Below are 21,086 nucleotides of genomic sequence, written 5' to 3'. Positions count from 1 at the left end.
GTGCTACTCTAAGCATGTTGAAAGTCCAGATGGGGTATTTTGTATCTTCACATCTTCATATTTCCTGGTGTAAGTCTTGTATGTAGATGATCTGTTGATATTTGTTCAGTTACTTCTCTGCTTTCAAATTGAAACCCCTTATTGGACTTAAGTATATATAAAGTGTGTATCCTTTTCATGTATTTTCCTCTTATGCAACTTTCTCTGATTGAATAAAAAGGTCTCAGTTCCAGGTGAGAAAAAAGTAATGACAAGTGCATAATTTAATAGAATCTCATATTTTCAGGCAAATTAGAGGGAACGTCCCTACCCCTCTCCCGCAACAAAAACCAGAAGAAGTAGAACAAGGATGAATGTTTTAATAAAAAATTTATTATGATTATTTACACCAGTTCCTTGATAAGCATATAAATGTAAACTTTTACTGTCAGCATTATTTCACATATGATTTATCCAAATTCAGAGTTAATACTGTCGTTTGAGTGTACAGGTAGTGAGAATTTTTTTTATTATATTCACAGAATATACATACACGTGCATTCAAAACGTGTCCCTCTTTAAGCCAGTGGTATGGACACGGTCCCGTTGGCCCGGCTTCTGCTGCGCAGGTGGACACTGGGATCAGTGATGTCTTCCACATGCTCCTCGCTCTTCTTTTCCTTCAGGCTGTTGATGAATCTCAGGGTAATTTCATCCCACTCCTCTGGCAACAGCATCAGCAGAAATCCAATGCAGATGATGATGGTAGCTGCCAGGCGGACGACGTTGAATATCACCTCCTGTTTCAGGAGGTCCACAGCTGGGGAAGGAACACCAAGTCAGTCACGGTCTATGACTGCTTCTAAGCTTCTCTGAAAACCAATGACCAAAGTCAGGGCTACTTCTAGAGAGTTCCAGAAGTCCCTCTTGTTCTTTCAAGCTTATCTTTCCTTTTTCCATGTCATTATCAATACTGCTCCCTCCATTTGCTTTCCATTCCTTCTCTCTAAATCATACTTACCCTTTGAGGGCAAATGCCATCTGCGTTACTAACCTCTGCAGGTTTATTTCTTAGCACTTTCCCTCTGCATCCCTCCATGCTTCTCCAGTTTCACTGGACCACTGAAGATATTTTAAGAGAGCCAAGCTTATCAATGTCTAGGTCTTTGCACATGCTAGTTTTTAAGAAAAAATTTTTTTAATTGAGGTATAGTTGATTTACAATGTGTTAGTTTCTGGTGTACAGTATAGTGATTCAGTTATATATATATTTTGTTTTTTATTATAGGTTATTACAAGCTATTGAATACAGTTCCTTGTGCTATACAGTGGGACCTTATTGTTTATCTAATTTACATACAGTAGTTTTTAATTGAGGTTAAACTCAAATAAATTAAAATTAACCATTTTTAAGTGAATTTAGTAGCATTTTGTGCATTCATAATGTTGTACAACCACCACTTCCATCTGGTTCCAAAACATTTCCATAATTTCCAAATAAAATCTAGTACCCATTAAGCAGTGACTCCCCAGCCCCTTATCCACACCCTCCACCCCCCAATTCCTGGCAACCACCAATCTGCTGTGTGTCTATGGATTTACCTATTCTGGATATTTCTTATAAAGCGAAGCATACAGTATGTGCCCTTTTGTGTCTGGCTGCTTTCACTTAGCATAATGTTTTCGAGGTTCAGCCATATTGTAGCATCTGTTAGCACTTCATGCCTTTTTATGGCTGAATAATATCCCATTGTATCACAAGTTCTGTATCAATTTATCTGTTGATGGATATTGGGGTGTTTCCACCTTCAGCCAGTATGAATAGTGCTTCTGTGAACATTTATGTACAAGGATATTTTTGAGTCCCTGTTTTCAGTTTTGGGGGGCATATATCTTGTAGTGGAATCATATACACGTTAGTATATATAGCAGTAGTCATATACATACTGTTTTTTTTCACATAGAATGCTCTTGCTTCCTCATACCCACTTCATCCAGCTAAACCTTCTGTTAGATCTCTCCCTCAAGGCCTCTTGCAGGATGCCTCCTTGGATGCCCCTCCCATGTGCTCTCAGAGCATTCAGTACACACCTCCATCAAAGCCATTCTCCCTCTGCATCAGAATTACTCAATTCCTTTCACCTCCCTTCTATACTACAGTCCTGAGAGCAGGGACTGTGTCTTATTCAGGATCTGTCACCAGTGTTAGCACAGTTCCTGGCATAACTGAGTGCTCAGAAATTATTTATTGAATGAGTGAATTCATGGATGAATGAATGGAATTCCTTGACAACTCTGCTCACTCCCCCTGACATCCCTTTCCTCTAGATATCTTGTAAGCCAGAGTCTGTTACAAATGTGGCATTTAATAAGTTACTTTGTAGAGCTCTAAATTATTTCATGTATGTTGGTCTTGTTTTCCATATTCAGTTTCTCATGGGAATAATATCTTTTTTCTGCAGTCTCGTCTATAGTCCTAATCACATAGTAAGTAGTCAACAAACATTTGCTGATTGTCCCGTGGCAAAGAAAGATGGCTACCTAAGACTTGGAAGCATAGAATTTTAAGGTTCAAAGGACTGCATTGCCATCCAGATAACATACTTTCATTATTTGTTCTAATGACTGTTTTCACTAGAAAGATTTTCCTTGAAAAAATAGCTTCTCCTCTTATCCCTGAAGTGATGAGTCAAATTGCTTTTTCCTAGATCCATTCCAGAGGGCCATCTGCCATGCCCCCGGGAGAAGCTTCTACAGCTCCCCATGGATAGTCTGATGGGGAGCCAACACCCTGAACATTTCTTACACTTTCATTAGTGACGTTTCTTTGAGAGTCCTATGCTGGGATGCCTTTTGTTTCCACAGGACTTCCTCTAAAAATACCAGAAAATTAGGTTGTCAGGGAGATTACATGGAACCCAAATGATACATTTGGTATTTAATTCTAAAAGCACAACCAAGTAAAAACAGTGTTTGTAGCTGCAAATTTTAAATCTGCTGCATCGTTATTCTGTTGTCTGACACATTCATGTTATTTAAAAACGTCTTCCCAGGCAAGGGACATAATTCACAATTGCTCAGAGAAACAACTCGGGTGTAAAACAAACACAAGCAGGAGACGTATCGTGCACAGGTCAAACCGTCCCAGTACCTGCATTTCCAGGAACGCTGAGCACTGTCCCAATGGAGATGAGGATTGGGTATGTCAGCACCACACCAACATTCACCAGGATGTTGAAGGCTGTAAAGAAAAGGGTATACAGGATTTATAATCATTTTATAATGTGTCAAATTCCGGTGTTCAGCACAATTTTTCAGTCATACATGGACATATACACACTCATTGTCAGGTTTTTTTCTCTGTGAGCTACCATAACATTTCGTGTATATTTCCCTGTGCTATACAGTATAATCTTGTTTATCTATTCTACAACTTGGAAATCCCAGTCTATCCCTTCCCACCCTCCGCCCCTCTGGCAACCACAAGTCTGTATTCTCTATGAGTCTATTTCTGTCCTGTATTTACGCTTTGTTTTTGTTTGTTTTTGTTTTTGTTTTTTAGATTCTACATATGAGCGATCTCATATGGTATTTTTCTTTCTCTTTCTGGCTTACTTCACTTAGAATGACATTCTCCAGGAGCATCCATGTTGCTGCAAATGGCATTATGTTGTCAGTTTTTATGGCTGAGTAGTATTCCATTGTATAAATATACCACATCTTCAAAGAAGGGTATACAGGATAAAGGGGAACTGATAAACTGGGCTCTTTCCTTCTTAACGTAAAATAGTCAATGCTTTTGCTCAACATGACTTCTAAACTATCTGTACCATTGGTCAATTAATCATCTAATTTTGGAGATGAGTGTGTATGTATCGCACATGAAATAGTCATGTTCTTTTTTCCTCCTCTGCCACCTTGGCTGCCTGATTTCTTGCCAGCTGGCTGGTAAAGGGGATAAGGGAGCAATGTAAAGGGGTGAAATTATCAATTCACTATAACGTTATTGGCACCATAAAGGTTGGTTGGGCCAGAGGTTAAAAGCAGGTGACTGATTAAAGTTTGGAGCTTTCTCCCTTGTTACTTTACTATATCATGCCATAATCCTGGACGGCTGAAAGGTCCTCGTGTTGCTGCCTAATGGAAGATCTGTCCAAGGATGGCCTATGCTGTTTTATTCCCTCTCTCTTGAGGGGAGCATCATATAGGCAAACAAAGGTGTATTTAGTGTAATTCACTGAACCCCAGGGACCTTTTCCACATCCTGGTTTGTGCACAGATAACCCCAGGGCAAGTCTATAGAACCAGTGTAAGGTATAACTCAATACCCTTTAATTCATATCTTTGGACATTTTAAGCTACATATCAAGTTAAAATAATCATCTTGATCAAAAATACTTGTTTTTGAAAAGAAAAACAATGATAAATTACATAGTATTATTTTAACAGAGTTCAAGCCGATGTTTGTTTTAGGGGTTAGAGAAATGAGTGTTAACTACAAAAAGTCCTCATTTCAGGAAGAATCTCTGTGGAAGTGACTCAGCCATGTTGCCTGTATCTCTGTAGAACCAAAGATGGTTCTAGAACCATTCCAGTTAGAAAAATGTTCATTCTACTTTGGTTATCTATAGTTCTTGCTTTAGTTAAGCTCACTAACTTGGTTATCTGGAGTCATTTGTGCCTGTTAGAAAGAGACAGTGGTTGGATTTTCACAAGACTTGGGCTTCTTCATAATTTTCATACAACAGCAGTGGCGATCAAGGCAGAGGCCATCCTAAGTCAGTAACTACTCCTCCTTCATGGTGGAGTTACAGTGGGGATGAACATTCCAGCCCCTCAACTCTCTGCTCAGACTCGGAGTCAAACATGGCAGATTCTAACAGAATCTTCCGGGAATTTATGAAACTCAGCACAGACTCTGCTGAACTCCCCAACTCTCACTTTATTGGCTGAACTGGATATGTTAGCAGATTGAAAGGAAGTGTTGGTGTGTGGCTGAGAACTGAGCTTTTCACACTCGACAAGAACCAGGTGGCTTCACTGAAATGGGTTATCTGCTTTTCCTTCGTTCTTGAGATAGAACGCTTAGAAGCTCTTTTGACAACCTAAGGACAAGACTGTAATTCAATACATTATCTGTAGCATGGGGCCCTCCCTGCCCGAGCCGAAGTGGGCCTCAGACATGGCAGGGAAATGGATGAGGCCAACATGCATTTGGGTGAAGGCACTCCCTGTAAGACAGGCCAACCCGAGAGCAGGAGCAAGGCCAGGTGAACCTAAGCAAATTTAAGCTGTAGTTGCAGGTGACGTGGGGGAAGGGGACAGCTCAGAGTACAGCCTGCTGTTTGTCACTTAGATCTGACTCCCAGCCCTACTCTGGCTGGATTCCTAGGGAGAAGACAAGGTGAAAATAAAAACTTGAGAGCAGGAGCACTGAAGATTGTAAAACCCTGGGGTGTGTAAGACAGGAGAGAGGCTGTCTCCTCGTTTTGTCAGAGCAACCCTGGCACAGAGAGGACTCGGTGCACTGGGTGGGCCTGGTGGGGCAGCTCTAATGGCACCCAGTGGATCGTGGAGCCCACGCTGCTTGGTGGAGAACTACAGAGTTAGTGTGGTGACACCCAGCCTGAGCAGGCTTGCTTAGAAGTGTGTTTTAGACTTGGCAAGGGGGCACATTGGTGGAGGGCCACTCTGCAGCGAGCTGGAGGTCGTGTGTGCACAGCTGGGGCCAAGAGTCGGTGAGATTTTGGTTATGATGATTCCCGATTAAATTGTTCTTGGCCAGGAAATGATCCAGGTATTTTTAATTAGGGGGTTTTGGTTTCATGAAAAGACCGCTGTTGATGGATTGCTACTCAACTCAGCACAGGTTACGAGAGGTCCTAACTACACATTTTTGGCTTTCAAAAGTCAAATTCAAAGGATCAACAATTAATGTTTGATCCCTCTCTTGAGTGTTTCCTGTCTTGTTTAAGAGCTCCCCCTGTGGGCCTGGGCCAAAGTAGAAGAAGATGACCCAATGTCTTTGTGGGAATGAGAACAAGGGCATTTTTCTTCTTCTTCTTCTTCTAGGAATTGCAGTGCCTCTTCGGATTGTCTGTCACCCGGTAAAGAAGGTCAACGGAGAGCTGGCAGAAGTGCTGCAGGTCAGTGCGGTGGGAAACTGCAGAGCAGGCACAGAGGGTCGGAAGGCTGCCCTCGGGTGCCGGGAGGGAGGAGGAGCAGAATGAAAATGGTTTGATTCTGAGTAAAGAGACTCTGAGTCATTGGGTGTTTGTTGTTCAGCTGCTTGGTGAGAAAAGAGCAGGCCTGTTATTTTGAAGTTCCCCTCACAGCACAGCTTGAAAGTGGGAGCCTCCTGGCTGCTCAGGTGAAGGAGACAGCCTCAGAGTTAGGGGCTGTTTGGAGAGAGAAGATGAAAAAAGACTCCAGGTGACTTTTTCTTGGTCATCAACTAGGCACAGCCTACTTAGCAGGGCGACCACACCCTGTTCTTTTTCTCTTGCTTGATGAGGGCTTCCTATCTCAGATTCATTCTCCAGACACAGCCAGAGTGGACTGTTTAAAATGCAGATGTGAGCCCGTCATCTCCCTGTGTAAGGGTCAAGTGGATTTTATTTTATTTTATTTTATTTTATTTTATTTTATTTTATTTTCCCTGTATATATATTTTTATTGAAGTATACTCAGTTTACAATGTTGTGTCAATTTCTAGTGTACAGCATAATGCTTCAGTCATACATGAATATACATATATTTGTTTTCATATTCTTTTTTTCACCGTGAGTTACTACAAGATATTGAATATAGTTCCCTGTGGTATACAGTATGAACTTGTTGTTTAGCTATTTTATATATAGTAGTTAGTATCTGCAAATTGTGAACTCTGAATTTATCCCTTCCCTATCCCTGTTTCTGTTTTGTAAATAAGTTTGTCCTTTTTTTGTAGATTCCACATATGAGTGATATCATATGGTATTTTTCTTTCTCTTTCTGGCTTTCTTCACTTAGAATGACGATCTGTAGGCCATCCATTCAGGTTTCTGCAAATGGCATTATTTTATCATGTTTTATGGCTGAGTAGTAGTCTATTGCATAAATTTACCACAACTTCTTTAGTCATCTGTTGATGGAAATTTAGATTGTTTCCATGTCTTGGCTATTGTAAATACTGCTGCTATGAACATTGGGGTACATATATATTTTTGAATTAAGATTTCCTCTGGATATATGCTCAGGAGCAGGCTTGCTGGATCACATGGTAAGTCTGTTTTTCAGTTTTTGAGGACTCTCCACACTGTTTTCCATAATGGCTGTACCAAACTGCATTCCCACCAACAGTGTAGGAGGGTTCCCTTTACTCCACAGCCTCTCTAGCATTTATCGTTTGTGGACTTTTGAATGACGGCCATTCTGACTGGTGTGAGGTGAGAACATGTTGTAGTTTTGATTTGCATTTCTCTGATAATTAGTGATATTGAGCATTTTTTCACGTGTCTGTTGGCCATTTGTATGTCTTCATTGGAGAATTACTTGTTTAGGTCTTCTGCCCATTTTTGGATTGGGTTTTTTCTTATTAGACTGTATGAGCTGTTTATATATTCTAGAAATTAAGCCCTTGTCAATCTTATCTTTTGCAAATATTTTGTCCCATTCCGTAAGTTGTCTTTTTGTTTTGCTTATGGTTTCCTTTGCTGTGCAAAAGCTTATAAGTTTAATTAGGTCCCATTTGTTTATTTTTGCTTTTATTTCTATTACTTGAGTAGACTGCCCTAGGAGAACATTGCTGAGATTTATGTCAGATGATGCTTTGCCTATGGTTTCTTCTAAGAGGTTTATACTGTCTTGTCTTGTGTTTAAGTCTTTAAGCAATTTTGAGTTTATTTTGTGTATGGTATGAGGGAGTGTTCTAACTTCATTGATTTACATGCAGCTGTCCAGTTTTCCCAACCCCACTTGCTGAAGAGACTTTTACTCCATTGTATGTTCTTACCTCCTTTGTCAAAGATTAATTGACCAAAAGTATGTGGGTTTATTTCTGGGCTCTCTGTTCTGTTGCATTGATCCATATGTCTGTTTTTGTGCCAGTACCATGCTGTTTTGATTACTGTAGCTCTGTAGTATTGTCTGAAGTCTGGGAGGGTTATTCCTCCAGCTTCATTCTTTTTCTTCAGTACTGCTTTGGCAATTCTGGGTCTTTTGTGATTTCGTATAAATTTTAGAATTATTTGTGAAAAATGGAATCCAACCCCTCCATGTGGCTTTCCAGGCCCTTCAAAACCTGCTTCCCTCCTGAATGGCATCTCCTTCCTTCCTCCCCCACTGCTCCTACACTAGGTGTTCCCACCACTTTGAGTTCTTTGAATGCACCATTCACTCTCCTGCCACACCATGCCACACATGAGACACAGTGACAGCGTATGGTACATTATGAAGAATGGACCAGGCTACTTGAGGACCAGTGGTGATCAGAGAGGCATGGGTCTCCAGCTCAGACTTTAACCCTTGGGAGGTGTACTAGTTGGATAGCGCTAATCTCATCAATCTGTAGGCTGCAAAGAATCTTTCGATTCTTAACCAACCTTAAGTAAGTTTGGAAAACAGGATACGGGTACCCAGGGGAATAATCCTACTATGACAATTTAACTACCCAAGGAAAAAGCAAGTGACATAGGGAGTAGAAGACAAGACCTGGGGCCACTTACCCAGCCACAGCCCTGCCATGCCACAGAGACAGCCCCACGGCAGAGCTGCAAACGAGGACCAGTGCTCCACCTTGGTGAAATACAGGATGACTGGGGTGAAGGAGATGAAGACTAAATTGAAGAAACCCAACGTGGAGACGAAGTGTGCCGCTTCACCAAAGTTGGCACTTCCGAGAAACATCTTAAACAAAACCTAGAATGGGACAGAAATACCTTAGCCACACAGAGACATTGCTGGATCAGAAAGGTAAGCTTTCCGCAGCGAACCAGCCCAGAGTTACTGCTCTACTTCTCCTTGGCCCACCGTCTCCATGGCATTAAGTGGGCTGCTGAGATAAGGAATTCCAATGCCCTAGAGCCTTCACGTGAAACAGCTAATGCCATCAAATGAACTCCACGTGGCGTTCCGCAGGGAGGCTGCACACCGTGTTAACCACCACCATCAGTTATGGGTCCAGGGTGGATGAGAAATGAGCACAGACAAGCCCAGAAACATCTAGGATTGAGATGCCATCAGTTCTTCCCTTCAAGCACAGGATTCATATCACCCTTATTTTGACAGGTACTGAAAACAAAATTGGACAGAGAAAGCCCGTCATTATGTTGTTGAGAGAAATAATAATGATGTCTTGGATTTATAAGCACTTTCCTCTCTGAGCTTAAAATATTTTCACAGATACTGTGTTTATTCTCCAGGTTTTAAAAAGTTTTTTTTGGAGGGGAATTATAAATCTGGTTCATAGAAAGATGGCAAGGAGATGTAAATGGCTAACCTAACACCATACATCAGGCTGGGGAGGTGCCAGGTCTCAAGCCCATATTTCTTGGCTTTTTAACCCCTCTGCTTCCTTTTCTAATCTTCAAACAATGTAGCATAGAGTAGATCTTTTCTATGGTGCACAATGGATTTTTGTGCATGTCAGCAAATATTACTGCCCCAGAATGAATATATCTGTAACATGGCCAGGGGGTTCTCTCTCTGAAAGAGCCATCCCAGGCGTATGGCAATTCCAGGTATTGCTCTTAATTTTAACTAAACATATTGTTTTTTCTCTTGAGAGACTTGATCAAGAGAACTTGGGCACGCGCTAGTCTTTGGTCACATCAGACATCTCAGTGGAGTCTCAGTGGAGGGCAAGTTAGGCACTAATGGCAACTGAGTGAATGGTGGTTAAGCTTGTCACAGAATCAATGGGCCAGGGCTGTCAATATGGAAATAGACGCAATGTCCTCTGAGCCACAGTGCTGGTGAATCATCAGAACAGGCATCCAGGAGGGATGCGAAGGGCATTTTCTGCCTTTCAGAGAGAACTTTCTCATTGAAACACCAGGAGAGGTGAAAGAGGAGCAGTTCTTTAGCTACATCCAGGAAGCTGGCTCTGAAAGCGGAGCTTTGGTGAATAACCTTTTAGATCTGTTCTCTTCGTCCTCACTTCTGAAGTCAGGGACAGTGACTCTGAATAGAGTCTTCACTGATGACAGGCAGCTCCAGTGGAGAAAGAACTGTGAGTGTATAGTACAGATCCAGAGTATTCATCAGAGAGGAAAAAGAACTCTTCATTTAGCTACTAACATGGCATGGAGTTAATGTGTAGCAAATCGTAAGCTCTCAAGTGATAGTTTATTCTTTAACACCTCGTTGTATTTGAAATAGTGACCATCAGTAGTTAAAGAAATGTAGAGAAGTCTTTCTTAGCCCCTGCTACAACTGGTTAATGATTTGGAAAGGGCGCAGGCATGAAGCACAGGCTTTGGAGTTGACCAGTTTGCATTTAAATCTTGGCTCTATCACTGCCTAACTGTATGATCTTGGGCAGAAAGATCTTACTCTTTCAAAGCCTCAGTTTCCTCATCTGGAAAGTGGGGATAAGTACCTATGCCTCATAAAGATGTGTTAACACAGGTGAAAATTTCTGGCAACTGCCCAGCCTGTAGCAAGCACTCAGTAATTGGTACTTCTTATTATTTAAATCATCATTTTTTTCCTAGACAAGATTTTCTTTGTCTTTCCTTACTTTATGAAATAACAGTTGACTACATAAGAAAGTGCACAAAATACCTTATATAATGCAGATGTAGAGGCTGAGCCCACTGCGAATGCCACTCCTATGATGGAATCAGCATGGAAATTATCTGCATACGCCATCATGACGATGCCGGTGATTGCCATTATTGCAGCAACTATCTGTCAGATAGAACGCAAAGAAAAATCTCTTTTAAACTGATGCTTCCATATCCCAGAGTAAGCAATTGAAGACTTCATGGGTAAATGCTTCCTCAAACCAAATTACCTTTTGTACTTCACTGTTTAAATACAGGAGGGTTCAGTACCAGGAAGAAATCTGTATGTTCATGAGACATACGGAGAATACAAAAGCTGCTCACATTCTTGTCAAGGGCTAATAATTTTATTTTAATTTTTTAGCTCAACTTCCTGGTGATTAATACCCATATTGGTGAAATTAATAGGAAGTCACTTCTTAGCATTTTCTTCAAGTAGTTCAACATACGTTTTAATTAGCACTTTGGGTCAATGAATGTTTCTGAAGGTCTCCACATAACCAGAACTTGATTAGGGACACAAAGTATTGATGCATCTAAGAGGCAAATTTTAGGCCAAAGTAGAAAAACAAAAATGAGAAAAAGGAAAGAAAATAATCTCTCGGTGATTTATAAGGAGCAAGCTGAGTTTGCACTGCCACTTGAAAGTCAAGGAGGCTAGTTCTTCCTTTTGCTTACATGCAAATTAAACCACAGAAAGATAGTTTCATTCAGTTATTCTATTCAGCATTAACTATATCAAGTGAAATATCAATAATTTGTTTAAATCATAATGGTTTACTGTAAATTAGTATGATCCTTGGTATATTCAAAACAGGAGTCCACTTCCTTAGTGAAATGCTGGTTTGCATCTGTTTCTTAATTATCTCGAACTAGTTCTACCGGAAAACATTTTAAAGCTACAGTAAACAGTAAAATAACAACCCTGGAATAGGGAACACTATGTCATTTCCTTGTGAAATAATCCCACTGACTTTAAAATCACAATGCAACTTTGTGAGAAATTTATATATACATGGTGATTAATTTTGTTAAGCTTCAGTTCTGAGTATTCCCAAGTAAATCAGTTCCTCTGTATACAGCTTTTTCACATACGTGATTTTTTTTTGGCCCTTTCAAATATTATTACTGAATTATTCATTACAACAAAATGTCAATCTTTAACGTGTAACTGTAGACTTGCTGGAGGCCAGTGCGAAATATGATAACAATGACATATAATTCAGACACCGTTTAAAGCAATTCTTTTGTTAAGGCCCAGCAAAGGCAAGGGCAGTGTTGGTTTCAGAGCCGGCTCCATACTAAAGCATCTTTTATGAAAAACAGCATGAGTACTTGAGAACAGACGCTGACATGTCAGCAGTGAAAAACTGTCTTCATAAGGCGTTATCCAGGAAGCTGCTTGATGGGAGGCATTGCTCGTGCTGAGTGAGCATCCCACTCTAAAGCTCCCCGGCGTGCGTGCCACTTACAGTGTGCCTCAGACTGCAGGGAGTGGGATTTCATACACACCCTGTGAGGCGTCAAGGAAGTTTTCCAAACAGGAATAGAGTCATAAATAAACATGGTGAAGGGGTTATCTAGACCTGGAAATTCTGTGAGGGTTATCATTTTCCTTGATTTGGGGATTTATAGTTCAGCCAGGGATTTGTAACAATTCTTTGGGCAGTCTGATTTCAGAGACATGAAAAGTCACACATTAGACACTGAGAGTTTCTGATTTGTTTTTGTGTTTAAGTAACATTCATGGGTTGAAATATTCAGATGCAGGTAGATTTCCTTCATAATGCTGGACTTGTAGGATAATAATACTGAATTAATATTTGTTTTCTCTCTGCTAAGCATCAGCTGTGTCTCCTTGATCAAATAAACAGGTGGTTTCTTCAAGGAATAATAGAACACAGTGTTAATCCTGATGAACTTGAATAGGATATACTGTTTCATATTTTAAATTATTACAATTATTCTATAACATATGTAACATCTGGGTTGAGGCAATTATGTATATGATTTTTAGCTTAGGGAATTCTGAAAACAAACAATCCATACCAAAAAAAAAAAAAAAGGAACAAAAACTGAAAACACTGTCTGGAAAGTGTTGAACATTTAATACCATTATCCCCAGGATATGACCCCAGCTGGGAACTTTTCCTTTTCTGAGTCAGACATTAGTAAAATTACATATGCATTAGATTTCTATTATAAGTTTTCTCAAGATAGAAATTGGACATGGACAAAGATTACATAATTTTATAGCAGTTCAGAACTATAACCATGATGAGCCTTAGAGATCTCCATTAAATTTTATATTCAAGTGCTTGTGAAAATATTAGCCTAGACCACTTAAATTGACATATCAATTACACCCATGTCTCTCTGAATTGCATTCATGGAGAGAATCATTTTTCACTTCAGGGGGCCAGACAACGCTGTTAGTTCCAAAAGCATGAAAGTCTGAATATTTGTGATGTTAGAAAAATTCCTCTCTGTGGTATGAACAGTTATTTATAGGTTAATAATTTATAGATTATAAAGGTTTCCTGGGGGGGGGAAGATAAGTTAAATTATTTTCCACATTTCTATTTAAATTTCACAACTGTCTGATAGAACACATTTTCTATAGCCATGTTTAAAGGTTTTTTTTTTTCAGCGTTTCTTATCTACACAGTTGGAACTAAGGGAAGGGAGGTCAGCTAATCTAGAAAATGCAGGGAAACATTAGGTGGAAGGTTCATCTGGAGTGGTTGTTCGGATGGTCCTGGAGTGGCTCTGCCTGGCACCGTTGGTTAACTGCAGAGCGATTAACCGCTCTTGAGATTTCTGGAGAACAGGTAACCCAAGCACAGGCCTGAGCCACATGCATTTTCATTAAAGGATTAATAGTCTGTCTTCTCAACAGAAAAACACAAAATGATTCTTCTTGGGCTCAGGACACTGGAAATGTGCCTGCTTTAAAGGAAGCCAGTGCTTTAAACATGGTGTTAGAAGTGCTCCTATGTGCACAGCCCCACGCTGACAGCCACAAAAATGCTTCCGAGCACAGCTGCATCCGTATGAGGGGCTCTTCTGCTGAGAATGCACCATCTCATGCTGCCACCTGCTTGGCTTCAGAAAAACGTGGTTTTCCTCACAACCTACTCTAGTTCCCACCACTAACCAGAAGTGTCTAAATAAGATGGAAAACCCACCACTACCATTCCTTGAGTCTGATCTGGGTGGACTGTCAATAACCATAGTGACCATAAAACTGCCAATGACTCATTTTTTCCTTTTTTTTTTTTTGAGATATAGTTGATTTACAATATTGTGTTAATTTCTGGTGTTCAGCATAGTGATTCAGTTGTACATATATATACTCTTTTTCATATTCTTTTTTATTATAGGCCATTACAAGGTATTGAATATAGTTCCCTGTGCTACACAGTAGGACCTTGTTGTTTCAGGGCCTCATTTTTAACTTTCTGAACTTCTGGGTCCTTTCACATCATGGTGTGTCCGTCTGGGGTGAGTACCCTAAGGAAGAGGATTTATTTAGTGCATTATCCCACACGCCACTTGAGTGACACCACTGCCTGAGCCAGCTGCCTTCTTCTGCAGGCTCGGCCCCCTCTGAGGGCCTCTGTGTCAACTCTCAGGACAGTCAGAGGGTGACCATGAGGCTGTTTGAGCCTGTTCTGAAAGCCCAGAGAGGGTTTTAACAGCAGGCCGCTGGTGATCTCGCTGAGCTCTGTACCACTTGTGGCCCTGCCTGAAGGCTAGGCTTCTTTCTCCTCTCAAAGAATTAGTTTATACAGATAGAGACTAGAGAAATATCTGGCTTTCGGGTGTTTTTGTTTTCCTTCATCTTCATTTTCTTCCTTTTTTGACTCAGGCCCTCACAAGGGCCCAGTCCTTCTCTGAATCTCTGGGCAGGTTTGCCAGCCTTATTATAGTCACTTTGTTTCCCACTGACAGATGATTTCCTGAACTATTATTTTCATAACAGCATCTTTTCTAGGGTTGAGGGTATTGAGATGAACCTTTAATTGCTTCTCTTTCTAACTGTAACCCAAACATCTTTCCTTACTTTGCCTTGTGGTTTACTCCGTTTCTGAAGCTGGGTGGAGCATGGAGGAGCTTCACTGGTTCACAATGGCCCCTTGAATCCCAAGGCTACGTCAGCCTCTAAAACGGAGAACCTCAAAGCTACACTGCTGGCAGCGCCATACTCAAGTTCAAGACTAAATGTCAGCAGCTGAAGGTGGGATATACATTAACATCTTGGCCAATGAGACCTGCACTGATGATCATCTGTGTTCCCTCTGAGGGTATTTGGATAGAGTCCATTTCCAAGGAACCATGGCTACACAGAATCCTTAAACTTGTCCACATGTTACATATAAGATTCTGTGAAGAATCATCTATTTTACTCAGATCCAGTGAAACTAGACAGGAGTTAAAAATGTGAGAGATGAAAGAGGTTGGCAGTCTATAGTTGTCCAGAAACTGTGTGTGTGTGATGGAGAGTGGGGGTGGGGGTCCCTGAGACAGGTCAAACCCAAGAGGTACAGAGCCTCAAACTAAGATTCCCATCCCCACCCCTCTGCCACACAGACGTGTGTTTTTATATGAATAAAACTGATCTTAAAATGATCCCAAAGGAAGACCAGGATGGCAAAGAGGGAAAGAAACCACAGAAGACCATCAGCAGATGACCGGATAAAGAAGATGTGGTATATGTATGTGTGTATATATATAAAACAATGGAGTACTACCCAGCCATAAAAAAGAATGAAATAATACCATTTGCAGCAACATGGATGGACCTGGAGATAGTCATACTAAGTAAGCCAGAAAGAGAAAGAAAAATACCATATGATATAAGTTATGTGCGGAATCTAAAAAAAAATGACACAAATCAACTTATTTACAAAATAGAAACAGACTCACAGACATAGGAAACAAACTTACGGTTACCAGCAGGGAAAGGGGGTGGCTGGGATAAATTGGGAGTTCGAGATTTGCAGATACTAACTACTATATATAAAACAGATAAACAAGTTTCTACTGTATAGTACAGGGAACTATGTTTAATATCTTATAGTAACCTATAATGAAAAAATATGAAAAGAAATATTTATGTATATGTATGACTGAAACATTATGCTGTACACCAGAAATTGACACATGGTAAACTGACTATACTACAATTTAAAGAAAAAGAAATCACAGAAGAAAAGACTCAAGAGTGTGCATGGAGGGTAGGCTAGACCTATTGACTGCACCTTGTCGAAGGGTTTATGGATTCCTTGTGGGCATAAAATCAGAGAGCCTTTCCAACTCAGCCTTCCCCTCCCTGTATTACTGAATCATTCTCCTGCCAAGAGGGGGATGAAAAGGGGCTGAGTCCAGCTACCCATCCTCTACTGTCTTATCCAAGAAGCATGAAGGGTCTGGATAGAAGGTTCTGCGCTGCACATGAATGTGCAGTTATTGTATAAATGTCAACTAAAGGCAGGTTGGAAACAAAAGATCATCTTGAATCTTATCTAAATATGTAATATTGGCACACATCAGTAGCAGCTCAGCTCCAGTGTCTTGATTTAGAGCACCTTGAAGCCCAATTTGAATTCAGAGAAGAGCAGTTTAATAAGCAATCAAAGATTCTGTGTAACTGACATACTCCGGTCGGTTGTTGGTGGATCAAAGAAAGTCTCCACAAGAGCCACAGTTTGGGAAGCTAACCGCATAGGGACCCAATTATGCCTAGAAAACACGTGGGTACCAAGCTGAAGGGACACAAATTCATTTCCTAAATCTTCTAAGAAAGGGTCTGCTGAACCATTCACTGCCCACCAATTTTCTAAACATGTTCAAGGACATTCGAAAATGAAAGAAAAATTTCCATAATTATATTAAAAAAGAAGAGGGATAAGATCAGAAAGAAAGGGTTTAAATTTTCTAGTCTGACATTTACTTCTCATTGGAGTGAAATGGACACCAGTTATGGAGAAGAAAACCCATGGCAGTGGCTCAATTTTTGTTTTTGAGGAAAACCTTTTTTTTTATTAAGATGATTTCTCTGGTTCTAATGAATTCAAGAACTATAGCTAAACAGGACAGGATCCTGGGGATGGGGAAGCACCCATCTTCAAATCTGTAAGAGCCGGATTCTCACTTAGCAACATTTTTGCAATTAAAAAAAATACATTTTTTAAAAAGTTTAGTAATTCCCACAGGATGATCATATATCAGCTGTAAGCATCTACTTACGAGTTGTGTTTTTTTTTTAACACAAAGTTTACCAGCAACTTGGTTGAAAAGATTTCATAATAGAAAACTAAATGCATAATTACCTTTCTATCTGTAATTCAATCCATATTCCAAGGAAACTGAATATTAACAAGTTATTCATAGCATAATTTGTTTTTATGTGAGCATTGCTAATTCTGGCCAACTGGTGCTCCAGATAAGCCCATATTTACTGATATTATAATTTAAAGCATCCTTCATTCTGTTCATGGAGTTATTCTGACATGAAAAATAGAAGTAGGGGAGGCCACATATTTCATCTTAAGGGTGATCATTCTTGGGGTCATGCTGATGAGAATTAGAATCCAAAAACCATCTTTTTCTGAACCACTAAAGACTTAGGATGAGTCAGAAATATAAATTTTTACCTGATGACTGAAAGCAACCCTTTAACTATTTAAGAAAAGAGTAGTCCAAGTGGGGACAGAGTCTGCAGGCTGTGTCTTAGATTATCGATGGAGGGAGGCAATTAAAGCTGCATTATGTTGTCAATATTCTGTTTCCCCTCCTCTAATTTCTCAAATGACCTAGTTATACATGTTCCAACGTGTCTCAGAAGGAAAAGAATTGCTGATATTGTCAAAAGGCAAAGTGCTGAATATGTTTTGGTGCTTCTTACATTCCATGGCCTGATTATGGGCATTATTAAAATTACAACTTGACATTCTTCTAGAACATGGCATTAAACACATCCTAATGTTTCACAGTGAGAAATGAAGTGCCTCCTGTCATTTAAAAAGAAAAAAATCTGACTTCTCCCAGCATGCCTGACAGTGACGCTTACCATGTTGTTATCTATGATGTCTTAAGTTACGTATTTACATGCATAATTTTATGTTTTGTGTATTATGTATACATGGATAATTTTATATAATTTATGTATTATGTATTATTAGCAAGTACTTATTGGCTGCTGAACAATTAACACCTTATTGGGGGCCACCGTTCAACCCACTACAGGTGCCAGTTTTAAAATGGCAACGATTTGTAGCATCTAGGCAGATTTCCTAAAACTGCGATTTAAATATAAGTTACACAGCCGAGTTTTTTCCCCTGAAAGACCTCAAAAAAACATGACCTCTTGCATAAGTGAGTTCCATGGTTAAATGCATTCATTCACTCTAATACAACTGATCTTCTCACTGGTAAATCTGACAGTGAATGTATCGATTTCCTTTGGGAATTCACATGCCGCTGAAAGAGCAAAAAAGCCCCTAAATCTTTCTTTTCTTTTCCTCTCCTCTGACAAAGCCCTCCAAATTCTCGCGGATGATCCATGGTGGTGGTAGACAGCAAAGAGAAAGACCTTGTAAGCATGAGTTTATCTACTATATCCTGAAAGATGTATCGAGTCCCTACTTTGTCCCTTGTATCATTCTAGGTGTTAGAAATAGAGGCAGACTGGCTTCACAGGCGTGTGACCTGTGCAGATGCACTGGGCTGCATGATTTGAAGGGCCCTGCCCATCATTTAATGCTCTGCTGTTGCCATCTTGAAATTATTCACAATTTTTTTAACAAGGGCCTCTGCATTTTCACTTTTCACTGGGCCCCACAAATTATGTAGCCCAAACTGAAAGGGTCAGTGAGCATGTAAAGAAGGTCTTGGCTCTCAAGGACTTGTCAGGTTACCAGATGGCGGATAGCAAGTACCAGTGCTCCATGTGTAAGAACATGCTGCTAAGCCCTCTGGGTGTAAAATAAAAGATTAGCTAGTGGAGGGTGAGCATGGTGGCGCATCTGGCGTATCGTCTGATGGTATCGTGGACTGACTCAGTTTCCCATCCTGTCTTCTACCATAGCTTTCTACTTCCTGTTCATGTCAAGTTTCAGTTCTGAATTTCTGAGCAGCATCTCCCAAGATACAACCAGAATTGGCTATTAAGAAAAAGTGTTCAGGACAACAGCTATTACAAACTCTTTCTCTAATACAGACATTAATTTCAGCATTTAGTGGGGCAAGGACACTGAAATCATTGGAATAAGAGCAGTATTTTGATAGCAAAATATGTTTCAAATTCAATCTTGGACCTCTCTTGCAGAGAACAGTAATTGTGTGATCCTTATCTTCTGGGAAAGGGCTATTCATTTGGACCTCCTTCTAAAGACTTATTTACTCAATATTTTCATCATGGTGGCATGCCAGATTGTATGAATGAGATCTGGCTCCTTAAATCTGCATGGCTTTCAATCAATCTAACATAGAACAAACATACAAAAAAATTTATTTTTAAATCCATGTTACTTCTGAAAGGAATAAACTCAGAACTGAAGTGGTTGGTGGAAGTTTAATGGGGTTCAATTAAGGATATGTACCCAAAAGTACAAGTTGTTACTTTTAGTTCCATCTCTAGATTAGTCACACTAGACATTCAGCCACTTTTAACAGCATTGTACCACTTCTGGTGACTTTAATTACTGTTTGGCAATCTTATCTACTTACTCCAATATTAATTAAATCTATTTCTGGGGAGGGAAGAACATGGGGAAGTTGTCCTAACGTATGTTGATTGGGAAAAAAAGCAAATCATAATCTTTACTGTGGCTAATTTTCCCAGACCCTTCTTTCCTGAGGACAAAAGGAGTTGATTACACCATTAATTCTTAAAAAAAAAAAAAAAAAAAAAGAACTTAGTTTCCTTATCCGAGTGCCTCCTGTTGAAATCAGTTGACTGCCCAATGGAAACAATCTCTTTATCCTCTCATGATGTTGTAACTGCCTGAGTATCCTAATGCAATTCCCATTTGAACTCAGAACCAATGGGAAGCATTTCACAGAAACTCCACAAAACAAAGCAGCTCTCCAGATGCCAAGGATGTATGATTAAATGGGGCTTCATGTATTAAATCGAGTGTGTCATTACCCTCACTCCCATGAACCTGTCTTTCAGCACGATCCACGACAGTAAGAAGACAAAGGCTTTGTTACAACAGAACAGAGCAGAGACATCTGTGGCTGTCAGCTTCTTTAAAGCCAGTAAATACAGGTAATTAGTCAAAGTCCATAGAATAGAAAAGGGAGCAGTTCTTTTAAGAAAGAGCTTCAATGTCAGACCATCTTCACCAAAAATTCGACTGCATTCCCTAGGGAAGAAAGAGAGGTTAATAGTCAGGTATTCATTGTAACACACCTTCTCAGGTTGACTAACTGTTCACAGCCATTTCTGGGCAAGAGTACAAACCCTCAAGACCCCACATCGTTCAGCTGTGGAGCCTACTGAACACAGTTCTGCCACCAACAGGCCATGAGCACAGAGGTTCCATGGAAGAGTCACATCTCCTCGGGCACGGGGCTAAGCCTTGCTACCTGTTCTCTTGAGATTCCTGGGGTAGCCAATGTGCTATTGCTGCCCATTCTCAGAGAAGCCTGGAGAAACTGAAAAATGAGTGTTTGCTGGAATTACTAGTTACTAGAAGAGACAGAAGATTTTTCTCAATGGATAAATGCAGCAGAGTCCAGATGGCTGCTACAGTTTGAGTAGGCTACAGACAACACGCAGCCTTGCATGTCCTGTAGGGTCACACACAGCTTGGGATTCTACTGTTCCTAAAGCATTATTCCTCTCTCATATATCTGCCCAACTGACTCATTTCTTTTTCCCTCTAGCATTTTTAAGGCAGAAAAAATGAAGGAAGCGTCTGTGATTAATGCCAAAATGGTAAAAGAAATAAAACTCAGGTTGTATTTCTATACAAAGACTTGGCCATGCTGGAGGGATTGTCTGAATTCGTTGTGTAAAAATAGTCATTTCAGTTAAATCATCTTTGATTTGCTTGGTTGCTGACTAAACTGATGATTTAGCCCCAAGGGCAGTTTTAATCAAGGTACTGAAGCTAGCAATACATATAGGCAGTAATGGGAGTGATGGAATAGCAGGGCCTTTTTGATTATGGACTGAAAACAGGCTGGGAAGATTCAGCTTTAATTTTTTCCACTCAGTTGTTCATGAACATTCAAGGTTTTATTGGGCGGCTATCTTGTACCAGGCATCGTATTTTTAAGAGTAGTGTAACTATTGCATTCAAAGCAACAAGTTATCCATAGTTGTGA

The 21,086-nt window shown here is 40.1% G+C and overlaps 1 protein-coding gene across 5 annotated transcripts in view; it reads right to left on the bottom strand.

The window, feature by feature from the left end:
• Positions 1-352: 352 nt before the first annotated feature.
• The window catches only part of SLC35F4 (solute carrier family 35 member F4), a 222,314-nt gene continuing 201,580 nt past the window's right edge, over positions 353-21,086 (bottom strand). For 3 of the 5 annotated variants that reach the window (XM_074365468.1, XM_010962368.3, XM_074365470.1), the window contains exons 4-8: positions 19,900-20,119; positions 10,744-10,869; positions 8,685-8,877; positions 3,131-3,220; positions 353-799 (exon numbers count right to left, since the gene is read on the bottom strand). In XM_074365468.1, coding sequence (XP_074221569.1) covers positions 558-799; positions 3,131-3,220; positions 8,685-8,877; positions 10,744-10,869; positions 19,900-20,119 — 871 coding nt within the window. In that variant the 3' untranslated portion in view covers positions 353-557. Of the gene's footprint in view, positions 800-3,130; positions 3,221-8,684; positions 9,250-10,743; positions 10,870-19,899; positions 20,120-21,086 lie in introns of those variants that run through there. The other 2 variants (XM_045522051.2, XM_074365471.1) reach the window with 2 other exon arrangements.

Source organism: Camelus bactrianus, chromosome 6 (genome assembly GCF_048773025.1).
Source record: "Camelus bactrianus isolate YW-2024 breed Bactrian camel chromosome 6, ASM4877302v1, whole genome shotgun sequence".
Lineage (NCBI taxonomy): Eukaryota > Metazoa > Chordata > Mammalia > Artiodactyla > Camelidae > Camelus > Camelus bactrianus.
This window is presented reverse-complemented; position numbering and strand designations above follow the sequence as displayed.